This window comes from Bubalus kerabau, chromosome 4 (genome assembly GCF_029407905.1).
Source record: "Bubalus kerabau isolate K-KA32 ecotype Philippines breed swamp buffalo chromosome 4, PCC_UOA_SB_1v2, whole genome shotgun sequence".
NCBI classification, from domain to species: domain Eukaryota; kingdom Metazoa; phylum Chordata; class Mammalia; order Artiodactyla; family Bovidae; genus Bubalus; species Bubalus kerabau.
The window spans coordinates 182,772,296-182,793,911 of NC_073627.1; the positions used below are offsets into that span (position 1 = coordinate 182,772,296).

At 38.8% G+C, this 21,616-nt stretch overlaps 1 protein-coding gene and 1 pseudogene across 1 annotated transcript; one reads left to right on the forward strand and one right to left on the reverse strand.

Moving 5' to 3' along the window:
- Positions 1 to 1,384: 1,384 nt before the first annotated feature.
- LOC129651809 (olfactory receptor 5M9-like) lies at positions 1,385 to 5,348 on the forward strand. The gene is made up of 2 exons (XM_055580360.1): positions 1,385 to 2,341; positions 5,165 to 5,348. Exon 1 carries the CDS (start codon positions 1,388 to 1,390, stop codon positions 2,318 to 2,320), a length of 933 nt encoding a protein of 310 aa, XP_055436335.1. The 5' UTR covers positions 1,385 to 1,387; the 3' UTR covers positions 2,321 to 2,341; positions 5,165 to 5,348.
- A 10,004-nt stretch (positions 5,349 to 15,352) lies between these two features.
- On the reverse strand, positions 15,353 to 16,857 carry LOC129651075 (olfactory receptor 1038-like; annotated as a pseudogene).
- Positions 16,858 to 21,616: the final 4,759 nt, after the last annotated feature.

The following is a 21,616-nucleotide window of genomic DNA, read 5'->3' on the forward strand; positions in this document are numbered from 1 at the left end:
AAGTACTCAGAGCAGTTTACTTCTCAGAAGACTTATCTGGGGAAGTGTATTAAACAGAGAAGACATTCCTTGTGGACATTTTAATTGCAGTGACATTGCATTTGAAAATAAATAATTATACATAAAATGGATTGTTGCTGACAAGCAGTAGAATCTTAAATAAGACAATAATTTTAAAAGCATGACACCTGAATTTTATATGTATATAGAATTTATCTATTGATATAATTTTGGTATGGTGATTGAACCACTTGTGGTTTACTTTTCTGAGATAACTGTTAAACTGATACAGTCTGTGTTGTTAAATACTGCTTACCTCATCCTGCAAGCAGCAGTTATCAACCAAGTGAAATATATAGCTAAATAAAATAAAACATGACTAGGATTTTCATAAGTGGAAAGCTTTTTATATCATATGCTGGCATAGTGTATAAAAGTATGTCAATGACTAGATTGTAAGACCAAGGTTTAAGACAATCATCCCGTAAAATTGTGTAGATAAGAAGATATCTTCTGGACTTCCCTGGTGGCTCAGTGGATGAGAATATGCCTACCAATGTAGGGGACATAAGTTTGATCCCTGGTTGGAGGGAGATTCCACATGCCATGGAGCAACTAAGCTCGAGAGCCACAACTACTGAGCCTGCGCTCTAGAACCTGTGAGCCACAACTATTTAAGCCTGCTCACCTGGAGTCAGTGCTCCAAAGCAGGAGAAGCCGCTGCAGTGAGAAGCCCACACACCCCAACCAAGAGGCGCCCAAGCGCAGCCAAAAATAAATAAACAAATACATTTTTAAAAAAGGCTATCTTCCAAGTCATAGGGAAATGAGTAGGTTAATATTACATGTGCATTTGTATTAGTATAGACAATGAGAGGCAACCATTATACACAAAAGTAGTATTCAATGGCATTTTAATGATTCACTCTTATTACTTCCCTGTTCAGCACAAAGTGGTTGTCTGACCTTATTGAATATTTACATTTATGAGTCTCAAGTCATTTCCTATAAGACAATATGTTGAAATGGATTTGGTCATTCTCTGATGACTTTCAGTCTAGCTTTACTTCTATTAGCACTCTATGATGTTAGCATCATTGAAATAATTTAGCAAAAATAAGTGTCTAATACTAGTAGTATATGAATGTAATTGTTTTAGAGTTAAGAAACTAATAAATATTGTAATAATTACCTATAAGCCCTATTAAAGGAAATAAATGTGATTATATACTCTTATATTAAACTTTGTGCAAAGTCTATGTTGATTTTTATATTATTTGAACTAGAATACTGATAAACATGAATCAAAATTTTCAAGAATAAAATAAATCCATTCATTTCTTTTAATTTGTCCCTAGGCAATGCAGACTGGGTCTAAGTGAAGGCAATGCCAAATTTCACAGATGTGACAGAATTTGTTCTTCTGGAGTTGACCAGTCATCAGGAGCTTCAAGTTCTCTTTTTTGTGGTGTTTCTAGTAGTTTACATGATCACTCTGATAGGGAACATTGGTATGATTACTTTGATCAGCATCAGCCTCCAGCTTCAGAGCTCCATGTACTTTTTCTTGAGTCATTTGTCTTTTGTGGATGTGTGGTTCTCTTCCAATATCACTCTGATGATGCTGGAAAACTTACTATCAGAGACAAAAAACATTTCCTATGTGGGGTGTTTGGTGCAGTGTTACTTCTTCACAGCCCTTGTCCACGTGGAAGTATATATCTTGGCTGTGATGGCCTTTGATCACTACATGGCCATCTGCAACCCTCTGCTTTATGGCAGGAAAATGTCCAGGACTGTCTGTGCTCATCTCATCTCTGTGACATACATCTATGGATTCTTTGTTAGCCAAATCTGCACACTGTGGACATATGGCCTGTACTTCTGTGGAAACTTTGAAATCAACCACTTCTATTGTGCTGACCGTGCTCTTATCAAGATTGCCTGTGGAGGGGTCCACATTAAAGAATGCACCATGATTGTTATTGCTGGGATTAATTTCACATATTCCCTCTCAGTGGTTCTCATTTCCTATACCCTCATCATAGCGGCCGTGCTGCTCATGCACTCTGCCGATGGCAGGAGGAAGGCATTCTCCACTTATGGGTCCCACCTGACAGCTGTTACCATGCTTTATGGGACTCTCATCTTCATGTATCTCAGGAGGCCCACTGAAGAGTCTGTGGAGCAGGGGAAGATGGTGGCTGTGTTTTACCCCACAGTGATTCCCATGCTGAATCCCATGATCTACAGTTTGAGGAACGAAGGTGTGAAAGAGGCGGTCAAGAAAGCAATCGTCAAAGCAAGCTTGAGGCAGTGAACCTGCAGTACATAATTCCGGGTATGCTGCTTCCTGTTATAAATGTCCCGGCATATAAATAACCCTGTTTAAAATAGACTGTATACAGGCAACATTTAAATATACTAAAAGGTCCAGTCTAACACAGTGATGGTTTACCCCATGAATGGACTCTCAGGTCTAAGCCTCCTTTATCTACATATGCAAACATTCTAACCCTGACCTATTACTGTTAGTCCTAGTGTATGTAAAACTGTGCTAAGTGTAGGCATCAGATAACTCATAAATACATTTGGATAAGCACATGTTAATTTGGAGGTATCTTTATAAGAGTTGAATATGCTTTCTTAAGATATTTTCTATATATAATTGCTTTTCACTTGTTTTATAAGTAATATATAATTTCATGAGAAAAAATTAAGATTTCATCACTTTTCCATGAATATAAAAGTTGGTGGATCCTCATTTACCAAAAAAGCTTTCAATAACATTCATACATGCATGGACTCTTGAAAACAAAAATGTATTCAGAATCTTCAACTAGTGTCATGAATCAATCAGAAGGTTAACTCTCAATATATATTGCTCTATAATTAACAGTATTTGTATTTCAAACAATCTGTTGACTCACCGTAATTCTACTATTTGGTTTGGATTTTGGCTAGTTGTTTTTCTCTTCATTAAATAGGTGAAAAATTTATGGGTAAAGCCTATCATGTCCTTCTCATAGTTTAAAAAGATGAAGCAATATGGATTTTTGTCATTTAAAATCTAACTTTTGATCAGAAGAATGTTCTGTTAAACATTTGATTGCTATGATGAAGGTATTGTTTGATTCCAAATTCTTGTCACTAACATTACATTTTTAGGTCTGTATTTAGCTCCTTAAGCTTTTAATAACTAGAGTGGATCAACCAGATAAGAATCTGTGTGAAACCAAATGTCATTGCACTAGACATGTGTTAAAATGTGATCAGCACAGCTCAAACTGGTATCCATTGGGATCTGATTACACGTTTACAATTCAATTTATGTTGATTGGTGTCCACTTAATCAACCTTCATTCTTAATATAAGTGGAATAAATTTTGTGTCCTTGTTGACTCTTGCTAATAATACCAGCATAAAAGCAAATCAGAAGCAGAAGTAATTTCTCATGAATGAGTTTATTCTTGTTTAAGGGCTAATCCAATTAAGAGGGGTACACAACTGAACGTGTGTAGAAAGACTGAGAAGTAACATTTACGTGTGGTAGTATCACTGGAAAGATGGATTCATTTAAGCACAGAAAGTATTGTTACTCAGGCTAATTTACCAATTGCCCACAAGCCACATTCCGTCAGATTGGTTCAGAGAAAAAGCAGATGGTGGGAGGAGAGTTCTTTTTCATAACTAGGTTCTGAGCAGGAAGAAAAAGTACTATTTGATTAGTATTGGAAACTACATTAACAAAGGTTTTTTTTTTTTTTAATGTTTTCAAATCACCCAAGTTTACTTCTAACAAGTTGGTGTCAAGTATGAAACAATAGGCTGCTCAAGAAACAATCGTACTGACAGAGATCATTATAACTTGACCCTTTAAGATCCCATTTTCTATGATCCTTATGGCAGACATATTCCTCAGTGTCCACTATTTTATGTTTTATTTTATAAGTAAAACCTTTGTCATCCAGCTGCTCACCAGGTCCCCATTGCCCCCGTCAGTGGGAGACAGAATGTCAAGTCCTGGCAATGAGCCGTCAGTAGAAAGTGGTGCCTGAAAGCTAGAGACCACCTTCTCTATGTTAAAGCCATTAGATATGGACTTTTTTTCTCTTCCTTCCCACTTGAAAATGTTGCCACTGAAGTGATCACTTTTTAGACAAAGATGGAAACCACATATTGAGGGTCTAATTGCCTTTCCCAAACCCCTTAACTCATACTGCTGCCTGAGAAAGGAATAAATTACTTTATTAAGTCACTGCATCTTGGGAGTTCACTTAGCTATAGTGCTATATTTGCTCTTATAATACTTTCCATAAACATATCCTTGGCACTTCACCTCTGCATCTTACCACTCACTAGGACAATTTTTACCTGAGAATGGTTAAGTCTCTTCAGAAACTATTCTGGTATTGAGAGAAGGGCATCTTGTCTTCTGTCTTAACCAGAAGGAGAAAAACTCAAGCTTCTGATGTATATTAGATATTAGGTTATATATTCCTTTGTCCTAACTACTTGATGAGTCCTTGGGCTTGTTATGACCTTTAAGAGTCCAGTTGTCACATTAACTGGTTTTGGATCCCTTTTGACCTGTCATCTGGGCCATTTCGCTAGCCTTTTTAGGTACTTACAAGTCTCTTTCTTAAGCTTAGGAAACCTCAGCTATTTTTTGTCTGCACTGTGCTTGCAGGTGTAGATAAGGTGTGTTTTCACCATACATTTGAGCCAGCACATCTTTAACTGTCCTTACTTATTAGTGGGGCTTCCCCAGTGGGTCAGCAGCAAAGAATCATCTGCAAGGCAAGAGACATGATTTCAATCCCTGGGGGAACATCCCCTGGAGAAGGAAATGGCAACCTACTCCAGTATTCTTGCCCGGAAAACCCCATAGACAGAGGAGCCTGGCGGGTTACAGTCCATAGGGTCACACACAGTCAAACACAACTGAGCATGCACACACTTATATGCACTTATTATGAGTGAAATTGTTCCCCGAAAAGATGTGTTAAGTTCCTAATCTGAAGAACTTCAGAGTTTGGTTATAGGATCATTGGGTTATAGGGTCATTATTTGGATGTAGGGTCATTGAAGATGCAGTTGTTAATATGAAGTCATACTGAAGTAAGGTGGACCATTAATCCATTGTGAGTGATCTCCTTACAAGAATGAAGAAATTTGGACACAGCTGTAGAGGGAAGATGACCATGAGAAGACAGCAGAGACTGGAAAGATGCTTACAAGACAAGGAATGCCTGGGACCATGAGCAGCTGGAAAAAAGAAGGAAGGAACCTCCCCTAGAGCTTCATAGAGAGCCTGGTTCTGCCAATACCTTGACTTCAGACTTGTAGGCTCCAGAACTGTGAGAAAATAAATTTTTGTTGTTTTAAGTCAATGAGTGTGTGGTACTTTGTTAACGCAGACTGATGAAACTAATATATTTCTTTACAGTAATTTTTAAATGTTAGAACTTGGGTTTTACTTTAGTTTTTCTTAGTCTCCCAGGCTATCATCTTTTCTGCTCTAGGAGCTCTTCAAATGTATCTGAAGTTTCTTTGGTATACGTGTGGTTTTGTAGCAACCTCCCCTGAATCCAGTGTGCTGCCCAGAAGGGGCACCAGATTCCCTTTGAAAGATTCACTGACCTTTAAACCCTTCTCACATTGCCAATCTCAGGTTCAGCCCTTACTCTGTAGTTTACTATAGAAGCTCGCTGCTGTGCTTTTAACTATGTAAATTATACTTTTGGAATTATTTAAAAAATAGCAACAACAAAGATGTTCTCCTCTCTTGAGTTTTATCTTTGGCAATTGACAGTCATGATTCCCAAGATTAATTTCTCTGCAACTGTGCTCCCTGACCCCAAAAGAAGTTGATTTAAGAACTTGAAAATCAGGAGGAGGAGCCAAGATGGCGGAGGAGTAGGACGGGGAGAACACTTTCTCCCCCACAAATTCATCAAAAGAGCATTTAAACGTCGAGTAAATTCCACAAAACAACTTCTGAATGCCGGCAGAGGACATCAGGCACCCAGAAAAGCAGCCCAACTCTTCGAAAGGAGGTAGGAAAAAATATAAAAGACAAAAAAAGAGACAAAAGAGGGAGGGACGGAGTTCCGTCCCAGGAAGGGAGTCTTAAAAAGAGAGAAGTTTCCAAACACCAGGAAACCCTCTCACTGCCGAATCTGTGCCGAGCTTTGGAAGCACAGAGGGCAACATAAAAGGGAGGGGAAAAAAAAAATAAACAATTAAAAATCGCGGATTGTGAGCCCTACGGTAACTCCCCCAGCGGAGAAGCAGCACAGACGCCTGCACACGGCATTAGCAAGCGGGGGCTTGGCAGGGAAGTGCGGCGCGGGCTGTGTCCCTTAGAGTAAGAATCGGGCCAAATGTCCTGAGCGCTATCTGAGTGAAATAATTTGGGCTAGCAAACCAGACTGTGGGATATCTACCATGCGAAAAGCCAGCCCTAACCTAAGACACCGCCAGGCCCGCACGCAGAACAAAGGACTGAACAGAGATAGCCGGCTGCAGACCTTCCCCCTCCGGTGATAGGCAGCCAGAGCCAGAAGGGGGCAATCGCAGCCCCAGAGAGACACTATCTATAAAACTGTAAGCAGGCTTCTTTGCTAACTAAAACTTCTTAGGGGTCTGGACGGTCAACAGCTGCCTGAGAAGGTGCGCCGGTTTTACACCCAGATAACCGAGTGGCGGGGAGGCGATAAGTCGCAGCATAGGCGCCCGCCAAACACCTCATCACCTGAGCTGCTCGGATCTGGGAAGAACACAAAACGCAGGCCCAACCGATTCTGCGCCTCTGAGGACTACCCGAGTGCCTGAACCTGAGCGGCTTGGACCTGGGAGCTCAGCCCAGGGCCGGCCTCTGATTGTTCCCGGTGGAACAACCTAGAGCCCAAGCAGTGTGGGCAGGGAGGCTACACGCGCCGTGAGCAGGGGCAGACCCAGTGTGGCTGAGGCACTGCGAGCGCACGCCAGTGTTATCTGTTTGCAGCATCCCTCCCTCCCTCCCCACAGCGCGGCTGAACAAGTGAGCCTAAATTAAAAAAAAAAAAAAAAAAATAGTGTCCCCAACCATCCCCTTTGTGTCAGGGCGGGAACCAGACACTGAAGAGACCAGCAAACAGAAGAAGCTATAACAGAGGGAAACGCCTTGGAAGCTACAGGCCATAGATTAAAACCCTGTGGTTACTATGGATTACATAGGAAGGGGCCTATAGATCTTGAGAAATATAAGTCGGACTAAGGAGCTGCCAAAAATGAACTGAACCCACAATACTCACAACAAAACCAGAGAAAGACCTAGATATATTTTTACTATTTTTACGATCAATCTTTCTTTCTTTTTTTTTAATTAAAAAAATTTTTTTAAGTCCTCTATTGTCCTTTAATTTTCACTTTTATAACTATTACTTTGCAAAAAAAAAAAAAAAAAAAGACCCTATTTTTTTTTTCTTCTTCAGCAAACTTCATATATATATTTTATAATTTTTTGACCGTGTTTTTTTTTTTTTTTCTTTTCTTTTTCTTCTTTGCTTTAACATTGTATTTTTGAAATTCCAAACTCTACTCTAGATTTTTAATTTTAGCCTTTTGGTATATGTTATTAATTTTGTACCTATAGTTTTCTTCATAATTTCTGTGACTTTTTTTCCCTCTGTTTCTTTCTCTTCTTCTTTTATATAACATCGTATATCTGCAATTCCAAACTCTACTCAAGATTTTTAATTTATGCTTTTTGGTATTTGATATCAATTTTGTATCTGTATTTTCTTTATAATTTTTGCGACATTGTTTTTGTTGGTTTGTTTGTTTTCTCTCTTTATTTTTCTTCTTCTTTTTTTTTTTTTAACGTTGTATTTTTGAAATTCCAAACTCTACTCTAGATTTTTAATTTTTGCTTTTTGGTATTAGTTATCAATTTTGTACCTGTAGTTTCTTTATAATTTTCACGACCTTGTTTGTTTTTCTTTGTTCGTTTTTTCTCTCTTTCTTTTCCTTCTTCTTTTCATTAACATCGCATTTTTGAAATTCCAAACTCTACTCTAGATTTCTAATTTTTGCTTTTATGTATTTGTTACCAATTTTGTACCTTTAAGAACCCAATCTTCAGGACTCATTTTTCACTAGTGTACGAGATTACTGGCTTGACTGCTCTCTCTCCCTTTGGACTCTCCATTTTCTTCACCAGGTCACCTGTATCTCCTCCCTAACCCCTCTCTACTCTACCCAACTCTGTGAATTTCTGTGTGTTCCAGACGGTGGAGAACACTTAAGGAACTGATTACTGGCTGGATCTGTCTCCCTCCTTTTCATTTCCCCCTTTTATCCTTCTGGCCACCTCTGTCTCCTGCCTCCTTCTTCTCTTCTCTGTATAACTCCGTGAACATCTCTGAGCAGTCCAGTTGTGGAGTGCACATAAGGAAGTGACTACTGGCTAGCCCACTCTCTCCACTATTGATTCCACCTCATCTCATTTGGGTCACCTCTAACTCCCTCCTCCCTCTTCTCTTCTCCATGTAACGCTGTGAACCTCTCTGAGTGACCCTCACAGTAGAGAAACTTTTCATCTTTAACGTAGATGTTTTATCAGTGGTGCTGTATAGAAGGAGAAGTTTTGAAACTACTGTAAAATTAAGACCAATAACTGGAAGTAGGAGGCTTAAGTCCAAACCCTGACTCCAGGGAACTCCTGACTCCAAGGAACATTAATTGACAGGAGCTCATCAAATGCCTCCACACCAACACTGAAACCAAGCACCACACAAGGGCCAACAAGTTCCAGGGAAAGACATAACAAGCAAATTCTCCAGCAACAAAGGAACACAGCCCTGAGCTTCAAGATACAGGCTGCCCAAAGTCACCCCAAAACCATAGACATCTCATAACTCATTACTGGACATTTCATTACACTCCAGAGAGAAGAAATACAGCTCCATCCACCAGAACATCGACACAAGCTTCCCTAACCAGGAAACCTTGACAAGCCACCTGTACAAACCCACACACAGCGAGGAAACGCCACAATAAAGAGAACTCCACAAACTGCCAGAATACAGAAAGGACACCCCAAACTCAGCAATTTAAACAAGATGAAGAGACAGAGGAATACCCAGCAGATAAAGGAACAGGATAAATGCCCACCAAACCAAACAAAAGAGGAAGAGATAGGGAATCTACCTGATAAAGAATTCCGAATAATGATAGTGAAATTGATCCAAAATCTTGAAATTAAAATGGAATCACAGATAAATAGCCTGGAGGCAAGGATTGAGAAGATGCAAGAAAGGTTTAACAAGGACTTAGAAGAAATAAAAAAGAGTCAATATATAATGAATAATGCAATAAGTGAAATTAAAAACACTCTGGAGGCAACAAATAGTAGAATAACAGAGGCAGAAGATAGGATTAGTGAATTAGAAGATAGAATGGTAGAAATAAATGAATCAGAGAGGATAAAAGAAAAACGAATTAAAAGAAATGAGGACAATCTCAGAGACCTCCAGGACAATATTAAACACTACAACATTCGAATCATAGGGGTCCCAGAAGAAGAAGACAAAAAGAAAGACCATGAGAAAATACTTGAGGAGATAATAGCTGAAAACTTCCCTAAAATGGGGAAGGAAATAATCACCCAAGTCCAAGAAACCCAGAGAGTCCCAAACAGGATAAACCCAAGGCGAAACACCCCAAGACACATAGTAATCAAATTAACAAAGATCAAACACAAAGAACAAATATTAAAAGCAGCAAGGGAAAAACAACAAATAACATACAAGGGAATACCCATAAGGATAACAGCTGATCTTTCAATAGAAACTCTTCAAGCCAGGAGGGAATGGCAAGACATACTTAAAATGATGAAAGAAAATAACCTACAGCCCAGATTATTGTACCCAGCAAGGATCTCATTCAAGTATGAAGGAGAAATCAAAAGCTTTTCAGACAAGCAAAAGCTGAGAGAATTCTGCACCACCAAACCAGCTCTCCAACAAATACTAAAGGATGTTCTCTAGACAGGAAACACAAAAATTGTGTATAAATTCGAACCCAAAACAATAAAGTAAATGGCAATGGGGTCATACTTATCAGTAATTACCTTAAACGTAAATGGGTTGAATGCCCCAACCAAAAGACAAAGACTGGCTGAATGGATACAAAAACAAGACCCCTACATATGTTGTCTACAAGAGACCCGCCTCAAAACAGGGGACACATACAGACTGAAAGTGAAGGGCTGGAAAAAGATTTTCCATGCAAATAGGGACCAAAAGAAAGCAGGAGTAGCAATACTCATATCAGATAAAATAGACTTTAAAACAAAGACTGTGAAAAGAGACAAAGATGGTCACTACATAATGATCAAAGGATCAATCCAAGAAGAAGATATAACAATTATAAATATATATGCACCCAACACGGGAGCACCACAGTATGTAAGACAAATGCTAACAAGTATGAAAGAAGAAATTAACAATAACACAATAATAGTGGGAGACTTTAATACCCCACTCACACCTATGGATAGATCAACTAAACAGAAAATTAACAAGGAAACACAAACTTTAAATGATACAATAGACCAGTTAGACCTAATTGATATCTATAGGACATTTCATCCCAAAACAATGAATTTCACATTCTTCTCAAGCGCACATGGAACCTTCTCCAGGATAGATCACATCCTGGGCCATAAAGCTAGCCTTGGTAAATTCAAAAAAATAGAAATCATTCCAAGCATCTTTTCTGACCACAATGCAGTAAGATTAGATCTCAATTACAGGAGAAAAACTATTAAAAAATCCAACATATGGAGGCTGAACAACACGCTGCTGAATAACCAACAAATCACAGAAGAAATCAAAAAAGAAATCAAAATTTGCATAGAAACGAATGAAAATGAAAACACAACAACCCAAAACCTGTGGGACAAGGTAAAAGCAGTCCTAAGGGGAAAGTTCATAGCAATACAGGCACACCTCAAGAAACAAGAAAAAAGTCAAATAAATAACCTAACTCTACACCTAAAGCAACTAGAAAAGGAAGAAATGAAGAACCCCAGGGTTAGTAGAAGGAAAGAAATCTTAAAAATTAGAGCAGAAATAAATGCAAAAGAAACAAAAGAGACCATAGCAAAAATCAACAAAACCAAAAGCTGGTTCTTTGAAAGGATAAATAAAATTGACAAACCATTAGCCAGACTCATCAAGAAACAAAGGGAGAAAAATCAAATCAATAAAATTAGAAATGAAAATGGAGAGATCACAACAGACAACACAGAAATACAAAGGATCATAAGAGACTACTATCAACAATTATATGCCAATAAAATGGACAACGAGGAAGAAATGGACAAATTCTTAGAAAAGTACAACTTTCCAAAACTCGACCAGGAAGAAATAGAAAATCTTAACAGACCCATCACAAGCACAGAAATTGAAACTGTAATAAAAAATCTTCTGGCAAACAAAAGCCCAGGTCCAGACGGCTTCACAGCTGAATTCTACCAAAAATTTAGAGAAGAGCTAACACCTATCCTGCTCAAACTCTTCCAGAAAATTGCAGAGGATGGTAAACTTCCAAACTCATTCTATGAGGCCACCATCACCCTAATACCAAAACCTGACAAAGATCCCACAAAAAAAGAAAACTACAGGCCAATAGCACTGATGAACATAGATGCAAAAATCCTTAACAAAATTCTAGCAATCAGAATCCAACAACACATTAAAAAGATCATACACCATGACCAAGTGGGCTTTATCCCAGGAATGCAAGGATTCTTCAATATCCACAAATCAATCAATGTAATACACCACATTAACAAATTGAAAAATAAAAACCATATGATTATCTCAATAGATGCAGAGAAAGCCTTTGACAAAATTCAACATCCATTTATGATAAAAACTCTCCAGAAAGCAGGAATAGAAGGAACATACCTCAACATAATAAAAGCTATATATGACAAACCCACAGCAAACATTATCCTCAATGGTGAAAAATTGAAAGCATTTCCTCTAAAGTCAGGAACAAGACAAGGGTGCCCACTTTCACCATTACTATTCAACATAGTTTTGGAAGTTTTGGCCACAGCAATCAGAACAGAAAAAGAAATAAAAGGAATCCAAATTGGAAAAGAAGAAGTAAAGCTCTCACTGTTTGCAGATGACATGATCCTCTACATAGAAAACCCTAAAGACTCCACCAGAAAATTACTAGAACTAATCAATGACTATAGTAAAGTTGCAGGATATAAAATCAACACACAGAAATCCCTTGCATTCCTATACACTAATAATGAGAAAACAGAAAGAGAAATTAAGGAAACAATTCCATTCACCATTGCAACGGAAAGAATAAAATACTTAGGAATATATCTACCTAAAGAATCTAAAGACCTATATATAGAAAACTATAAAACACTGGTGAAAGAAATCAAAGAGGACACTAACAGATGGAGAAATATACCATGTTCATGGATTGGAAGAATCAATATAGTGAAAATGAGTATACTACCCAAAGCAATCTATAGATTCAATGCAATCCCTATCAAGCTACCAACAGCATTCTTCACAGAGCTCAAACAAATAATTTCACAATTTGTATGGAAAAACAAAAAACCTCGAATAGCCAAAGCGATCTTGAGAAAGAAGAATGGAACTGGAGGAATCAACCTACCTGACTTCAGGCTCTACTACAAAGCCACAGTTATCAAGACAGTATGGTACTGGCACAAAGACAGAAATATAGATCCATGGAACAAAATAGAAAGCCCAGAGATAAATCCACGCACATATGGACACCTTATCTTCGACAAAGGAGGCAAGAATATACAATGGATTAAAGACAATCTCTTTAACAAGTGGTGCTGGGAACTCTGGTCAACCACTTGTAAAAGAATGAAACTAGAACACTTTCTAACACCATACACAAAAATAAACTCAAAATGGATTAAAGATCTAAACGTAAGACCAGAAACTATAAAACTCCTAGAGGAGAACATAGGCAAAACACTCTCTGACATACATCACAGCAGGATCCTCTATGACCCACCTCCCAGAATATTGGAAATAAAAGCAAAAATAAACAAATGGGACCTAATTAACCTTAAAAGCTTCTGCACATCAAAGGAAACTATTAGCAAGGTGAAAAGACAGCCTTCAGAATGGGAGAAGATAATAGCAAATGAAGCAACCGACAAACAACTAATCTCGCGAATATACAAGCAACTCCTACAGCTCAACTCCAGAAAAATAAATGACCCAATTAAAAAATGGGCCAAAGAACTAAATAGACATTTCTCCAAAGAAGACATACAGATGGCTAACAAACACATGAAAAGATGCTCAACATCACTCATTATCAGAGAAATGCAAATCAAAACCACTATGAGGTACCATTTCACACCAGTCAGAATGGCTGCGATCGAAAAGTCTACAAGTAAGAAATGCTGGAGAGGGTGTGGAGAAAAGGGAACCCTCTTACACTGTTGGTGGGAATGCAAACTAGTACAGCCACTATGGAGAACAGTGTGGAGATTCCTTAAAAAACTGGAAATAGACCTGCCTTATGATCCAGCAATCCCACTGCTGGGCATACACACTGAGGAAACCAGAAGGGAAAGAGACATGAGTACCCCAATGTTCATCGCAGCACTGTTTATAATAGCCAGGACATGGAAGCAACCTAGATGTCCATCAGCAGATGAATGGATAAGAAAGCAGTGGTACATATACACAATGGAGTATTACTCAGCCATTAAAAAGAATACATTTGCATCAGTTCTAATGAGGTGGATGAAACTGGAGCCTATTATACAAAGTGAAGTAAGCCAGAAAGAAAAACACCAATACAGTATACTAATGCATATATATGGAATTTAGAAAGATGGTAACAACAACCCTGTGTACGAGACAGCAAAAGAGACACTGATGTATAGAACAGTCTTATGGACTCTGTGGGAGAGGGAGAGGGTAGGAAGATTTGGGAGATTGGCATTGAAACATGTAAAATATCATGTATGAAATGAGTTGCCAGTCCAGGTTCGATGCACGATACTGGATGCTTGGGGCTGGTGCACTGGGATGACCCAGAGGGATGGAATGGGGAGGGAGGAGGGAGGAGGGTTTAGGATGGGGGAACACATGTATACCTGTTGCAGATTCATTTTGATATTTGGCAAAACTAATACAGTTATGTAAAGTTTAAAAATAAAAAAAAAAAAAAAAAAAAGAACTTGAAAATCAGGATTGCAATTCATTGCTTCTCTTCAGAATTTGTACAGTTTACATCCACTTAGAACACCTTGTTGCTGCTTTAATAATGGTGTTTATGTTAGGTGAGGCATATATTAAAATAAAGTTTAATATAAATAATTTAACATGGCAATATTGATGTCTTTACATAAATGTGAAATCTAACAATGAAATGTTTACTAAGATAACTTGGATATAATAAGCTAAACTGTTTCTAAATAACTTATACAATCAATTTTTTTGCCAGTATTTTCCAAAATAGCAGACTATTCAGCATATCCAGGAATGTTTTTGATTTTGCCCTATGAGAATAGCTCACAATATCACTCACATGGTAGACACCAAACATTTGAATCTGAATTAAAAAAAAAAATTCCTGTTGATGGTTTAAGTGGGTCTTAGATTGCATCACTTTACAACCACCCCAACATGGAACAATATTCTTGACATCTGACAGCAACAACGTTTATAACTTGGTTTTAAACTACCGCTTCCTGTCAAACCATTGTAATTTCTTTCAATCCCTAAGATATAAAAGGATCTTAAGCTTTGCTGAGGGAATATAGGGGTATGTCTGCATTTTTGTTTTGATACAGAAAAAGAGTATGACTTTCCAAAAGCTGACCCTGATTTCCAGATCTGCATGTCGAAAAATGACATCTTTTCAAACAACATGAGAACCATGGAATTACAGAGAGTGACCGCCAGTGAATCTAGTGGGACTCAGAAAGAAGAGGAATGATTTTTAGCAGACAGGGTGCAGTTGAGGAACAGCTACTGCCTGGAATGACATGGGGATGGACAAGAAATTTAGTTTACCATCTCCCTTTTTCTGTTTCCACAATGTATAAAATAGAAACATTTTTGAAAGCAGTGGCTAAATCTTATTATCAGTTAAATAGAAACTATCCAGGTCAAAACTATCAAGTGTCACATATGCAAATAGTAGCAATTTGTTAAAAATGTGCAGTATAATCTTTTAAACCTTTTATCTTACTTATAAATCATATGAAAAATAGAACACATGTGCAAAGTCATTTTGCTCATATAAAAATGGTAGAAATAAAATTAACCTATCAAAGATAATAAAAACAACACATCTGTGTGTGGCATAATTCCAAGACAGTCAGTGTTACAAGATACATTTTAATGTTTATTAGAGACAGGAAATAACATTTTTTAAAGGCTTTCCTCAAGGCATTTTTTACCTCTTGGTTCCTCAGGCTGTAGATCATGGGATTCAACAAAGGAATGACTATTGTGTAGAAGACAGAGGCCATTTTGTCTGTGTCAAGGGAATGGTTTGATTTGGGCTGCAGATACATGAAGATCAGAGTCCTGTAGAATATAGTGACAGCAGTCAGATGAGAACCACAGGATGAGAATGCTTTGCGCCTCCCTTCTGCAGATTGGATTCTCAGGATGGCAGCCACAATGTATAGGTAAGAAATAAGGACCGTGGTCAAAGAGCTGATTATGTTGAATCTAGCAAAGATAAAAATCAAGATCTCTTTGAGGCTGGTGTCTGAGCAGGCAAGGGCCATCAAAGGGACATCATCACAATAGAAGTGATTAATAACATTGGGGCCATAGCAGATCAATCGAAAAATAACAACTGTGTGGAGAAAAGCAACAGAAAAGCTGTACCAGTTGCATGCACACCTTTTGGGACATGATCACCATGTAGAGAAGAGGATTGCAGATGGCCACATAGCGGTCATAAGCCATTACTGCAAGAAGGAACGTCTCCAAAATCAAGAAGTTCAGGAAAAAGTCCAGCTGTGTGCACATGCATAGAGAGATATGGACCTGTGCTTGGTCAGGAGGGTCTTCAGGAACTTTGGGGCTATTGATGAGGAGTAACAAAAGTCTACAAAGGCCAGATTACTGAGAAAAAAGTACATGGGTGTGTGAAGGTGAGGATCCAACCGGATTAAGGAAATCATGCCAACGTTTCCCACCAGAGTTAGAGAATATACCACTAAAATGAGAAGAAAGAGAAGGATTTCAATCTCTCTCTGGACTGAAAAACCCAAAAGAATGAATTCCATCACCCTGGTAATATTCTCTTCAATCATTTGTTCTAGTCTCTGAACTGCTGAAGAGACAAGTTAAAGACAGATAAGTTATCAGGAGTAAGGAATTGTCATCAGATGCCAAAACGTGTGTGTTTTAACTTGAGAAATTATTGCTTATTGAAACAGAATAAGTGAAGTCGCTCAGTCGTGTCCTACCCTTTGTGACCCCATGGACTGTAGCCTACCAGGCTTGTCCATCCATGGAATTTTCCAGGCAAGAGTACTGGAGTGGGTTGCCATTTCCTTCTCCAGGGGATCTTCCTGACCCAGGGATTGAACCCAGGTCTCCTGCATTGCAGGCAAACACTTTACTGTCTGAGCCACCAGGGAAGTTTCCCAGAAGTTCTGAGGCAGAATATCAGAACAAATAAATATATCCCCTCTCAAACTCTCCTGTCTGACTATTTATAATTTTCTGAAGCCAAAAATTGATGTTTAAAAAAAATGTTTATAAATATATGTAATATTTTTTGTTTAGATTTTTAGTCATATTAAATAATAGAGAGAATAAAGACATTTTAAAATATCCTGCTCCCATATTTACTTCTCAGTGGAGTAAAACTTTAATATGTAACATTTTATTTGTTTTAATAGACATTTATTTTAACAAATGTTCATTATGCTAAATATAATACAAAGCTAAACAGGATATTCCATGGATATAAAAGTGGAGGAAATTAAATATTTATATTTGTGAATTAGGCAAATTTTGGATTCATATGTAGTTTATTCATTTTCAAATACTACTAAAAGTGAAAAAAGTACACTTGTAGTTAGAATACACATATGTTAAAAAGTAGAGTTCTTTATAATCATTTACTCAATGGACTTGAGTTTGAGCAATCTCTGGGGGACAGCGAAGGACAGGGAAGGCTGGCATGCTGCAGCACATGGGGTCACACAGAGCCAGACACGACTGAGTGAGTGAACAGCAAGAAATAGTTTTACAGTATTTTCAACACATAATCAGGAATACTTTCTAAATTATTGGTGTAACATTATTGGTGTTACAAATTTTTAGTGATTTTTTTGCCAGGGGAGCCCTAACGCGGGGCGGCCCAGCAACTGCTTGCAAAGGCCTCCCGTGGCTGTTTGCTTCCTTCTGCCAGAGCTAGCTGTGTTCTCCGCTTTGGTTTTTCGCAAGCCAGGGCTCCGCCTGCCACTCTTCACCGGGGGCCCAATGGGAGGTGCCAGGTGACCTCAGCTAGGTGACCCCAGCATGGCACCCTGCTGTGGTGTTGATACACTCCCGAAGCCTCCTTCCCCACGGGCAGTACTGCACTGACCTGGAAATGTATTTGCAAGGCTCGGAAGGTGTAGGCGGCACACGGCCCTGACCTGGGAACTGAGGCCCTGGGAGCAGGCTTGGTGGGCTGACCTGAGGAGCCAAACCCCAGCTGCGAGGAGAGCCCTGAAAATACATTCTCTCACCTGCCTTTCCTTCCTCCAAGATAGATAGCTTTCCCAGTCTCTCGTGTGCTGAGAGTCACACAGGGCTGGAATGCACTTGCTTTAATGTCATTATTCAGTAGCAATAGTCCCTGAGGCCCTGCACCTAGGTTGGGTTCTCACACTCACAGGCAAATCAAAGTGACCTCCAAATGAGTAAGCTCTTTGCATCAAGTGGCCAAAGTATTGGCGTTTCAGGTTCATATTTGTCCTTCCAATGTATATTCAGGCTTGATTTCCTTTAGGATGGAGTGGTTGGATCTCCACAGTTCAAAAGCATAAAATCTTTGGCGGTCAACTTTCTTTATAGTCCAACTTTCACATCCATACATGACACATGGATAAACCGTAGCCTTGACAAGACAGATCTTTGTTGGCAAAGTAACGTCTCTGCTTTTTAGATGCTGTTTAGTTTGGTCATCACTTTCTTTCCAAGTCGTAAGCATCTTTTCAGAGAAGGCGGTGCCAATCCACTCCAGTACTCTTGCCTGGAAAATTCCATGGACGGACGAGCCTGGTAGGCTGCAGTCCATGGGGTCACTAAGAGTCGGACATGACTGAGCGACTTCAATTTCACTTTTCACTTTCATGCATTGGAGAAAGACATGGCAACCCACTCCAGTGTTCTTGTCTGGAGAATCCAAGGGACAGGGGAGCCTGGTGGGCTGCCGTCTATGGGGTTGCACAGAGTCAGACATGACTGAAGTGACTTAGCAGCAGCAGTAGCAAGCCTCTTTTAATTTCATGGCTGCAGTCACCATCTGCAGTGATTTCCGAGCCCCCCAAAATAAAGTCTGCCACTGTTTCCACTGTTTTCCCATCGATTTGCCATGTAGTGATGAGGCCAGATGCCATGATCTTAGTTTTCTGAATGTTGAGCTTTAAGGTAGCTCTTACACTCTCCTTTTTCACTTTCATCAAGAGACTCTTTAGTTCTTCCCTTTCTGCCATAAGGGTGGTGTCATCTGTATATCAGAGGTTATTGATATTTCTCCTGGCAATCTTGATTCCAGCTTGTGCTTCATCCAACCCAGCATTTCTCATGATGTACTCTGCATATAAGTTAAATAAGCAGGGTGACAATATACAGCCTTGACATATTCCTTTTCCTATTTGGAACCAGTCTATTTGTTCCATGTCCACTTCTAACTGTTTCTTCCTGACCTGCATACAGATTTCTCAAGAGGCAGGTCAGGTGGTGTGATATTCCCATCTCTTTAAGAATTTCCCCCACTTTATTGTGATCACACAGTCAAAGGCTTTGGCATAGTCAATAAAGCAGAAATAGATGTTTCTCTGCAACTCTCTTCCTTTTTCCTTGATCCAGTGGATGTTGGCAATTTGATCTGTGGTTCCTCTGCCTTTTCTAAATCCAGCTTGAACATCTGGAAGTTCACAGTTCACGTATTCTTGAAGCCTGGCTTGGAGAATTTTGAGCATTACTTTACTAGCGTGTTAGATGAGTGCAACTGTGAGGCAGTTCGAACATTCTTTGTCATTGCCTTTTTTTGGGACTGGAATGAAAACTGGCCTTACAACCTAGAGGTTTTCAATTGCAAATGCTAAAAGAACCAGCTTTGCAGTTTCCAAGGAAAAAAAAAAGTTTCATTTTAACCTATTTTCTCTGAAATCCAAGGAATAGCATGGCCATCCTGCATCAAAAAGTCATTTTTCCTTTATGTAGTCATAGTTTCATGCCTAAATTATAGACCAAATAATGCTCAAATTGACTCTGATATCAGGGGCAGATCAGCTAATAAAAAGCTTGGATTGTCCCTCTGGAGGGAAGTGAGACCTTGGTCCCATCAGAAGAATCTGAGGGGTTAAGGGAATTTGCAGGAGTGGGGAAAGCTTGGTCCATCCTACATGTACCATAATCTTAAATAATGCTTATTTAGTTTACCGAAGTAAAAAAAAATTATAAAAACAAATATAATTCACTGAAAGGTAAAGAAATTCATAATCTGTGGTCGAAAGCTTCATTCTAAGAAAACGGTGTTCTCTTAACCTAGAGAGTAGACTAAATTCCAGTCTGACCAGCTTACCAGATAACAAACAAACAAAAAAAATGTTTATGGGTAAGCTTAGAAAAGACTTTTCCATATATCTTGAAGGAGCAGTATTTTTGCAAAGGCATCAGTGTGAAACCATAGACGGCATGTTTAAAACCTGATTAAATTGAAATTGACAAAGTAATCTGGTCACTGCTGTAGCCTGAAACACTTGAATATGATAACTAGAAATATAACTGACAGCATTTTACCAGAACATATCAGATTTTCATGAATGTCACATAATTTCTAGGATATCTATATTAGGATATATCTATCTATCTAGGATATATATTGGAGAAGGCAATGGCACCCCACTCCAGTACCCTTGCCTGGAAAATCCCATGGATGGAGGAGCCTGGTAAGCTGCAGTCCATGGGGTCGCTAAGGGTCGGACACGACTGAGCGACTTCCCTTTCACTTTTCACTTTCATGCATTGGAGAAGGAAATGGCAACCCACTTCAGTGTTCTTGCCTGGAGAATCCCAGGGACGGGGGAGCCTGGTGGGCTGCCGTCTATGGGGTCGCACAGAGTCGGACACGACTGAAGCGACTTAGCAGCAGCAGCAGCAGCAGGATATATATATTATATCTATATTACTAGGATATCTATATGGTTGATGATCTGTATCATCAACCATACAACATAACTTCAGAAGATTCATCACTCTTTCCGACAACACTTCCCATGTAGTTTAACATGCCAAATGAACTCAAGTTGTTTAATATCTCTCTTTGGGAGGTCTTAGGGGCCCTCTGAAGCATCCCAAAGTTAGCTAGAAGTCAATTATTTAGGAAGGTTTGTTCATAAATATCAAAAGGGTTTATAACAGTCAGATAAGATCACATAAGTTACTGTGAAACAAAACTTCTCCTCTTAGCCGAAGTTAACAAAAGATTTCAAAGGTCAACCTAGAACAGATCACTTAAGAGGTAACTTAAAATCCATTAGCAAAGGCAGTTCAACATCTCAAGAAAGCTTGTACCAGGCACAAAACTCTTTTCTGGGGGTCCACTTTCCACAAAACCTCCTTATCCCTTTCTGTATCCATTCCTTTGCTTCTCTCATCCTGAAACTGCCACCTGTATGTCAGAACTACTGCTTTTTCCTTCATAAAATGCGATTTCATTCCTCATACCTTCTTTAATAACAAGACATACATTTTCCTTAAGCAACCAAGAACTGACTTTTATATTGGCATTCTATAAGTTGGTAAACATACACATCAGTGATACTATCGAAAAAAAAAAATTGCTTTCTTATAGTGAACATCTTAGGATGGCACCAGACACTATTCAGGATAGTCAAAAATCTCTTTAGTTTCTGTGTAAGAGGAAGGTCCTGTCAAGTTGTGAATGTTTCAGAACCTTAATGTATTTGGAAATGACCTAGCTATTCAATACACTGTCGTCACTTAGTTTAGCACAACGCTAGAAACTCAGGTAAACAAAATCTGGAGAAACTACTGTAAGTTCAGTTCAGTTCAGTTGCTCAGTTGTGTCTGAATCTTTGCGACCGCATGGACTGCAGGATGCCAGGCTTCCCTGTCCATCACCAACTCCAGGGGCTTGCTCAAACTCATGTCCATCGAGTCAGTGATGCCATCCAACCATCCTATCCTCTGTTGTCCCCTTCTCCTCTGCCTTCAATCGAGACTATTATAGACATATTTTAAAGTATAATTATTTTTAATAGTTTATCTAAAATTTCATATTGCATTTACATTTTTTAGGAGTTTTGTTTGTTTGTTTTTAGAGGTAT

Bases quoted from the DNA above. Each gene is read 5' to 3' on its own strand.
- LOC129651809 (XM_055580360.1), top strand. From the start codon at position 1,388: ATGCCAAATTTCACAGATGTGACAGAATTTGTTCTTCTGGAGTTGACC.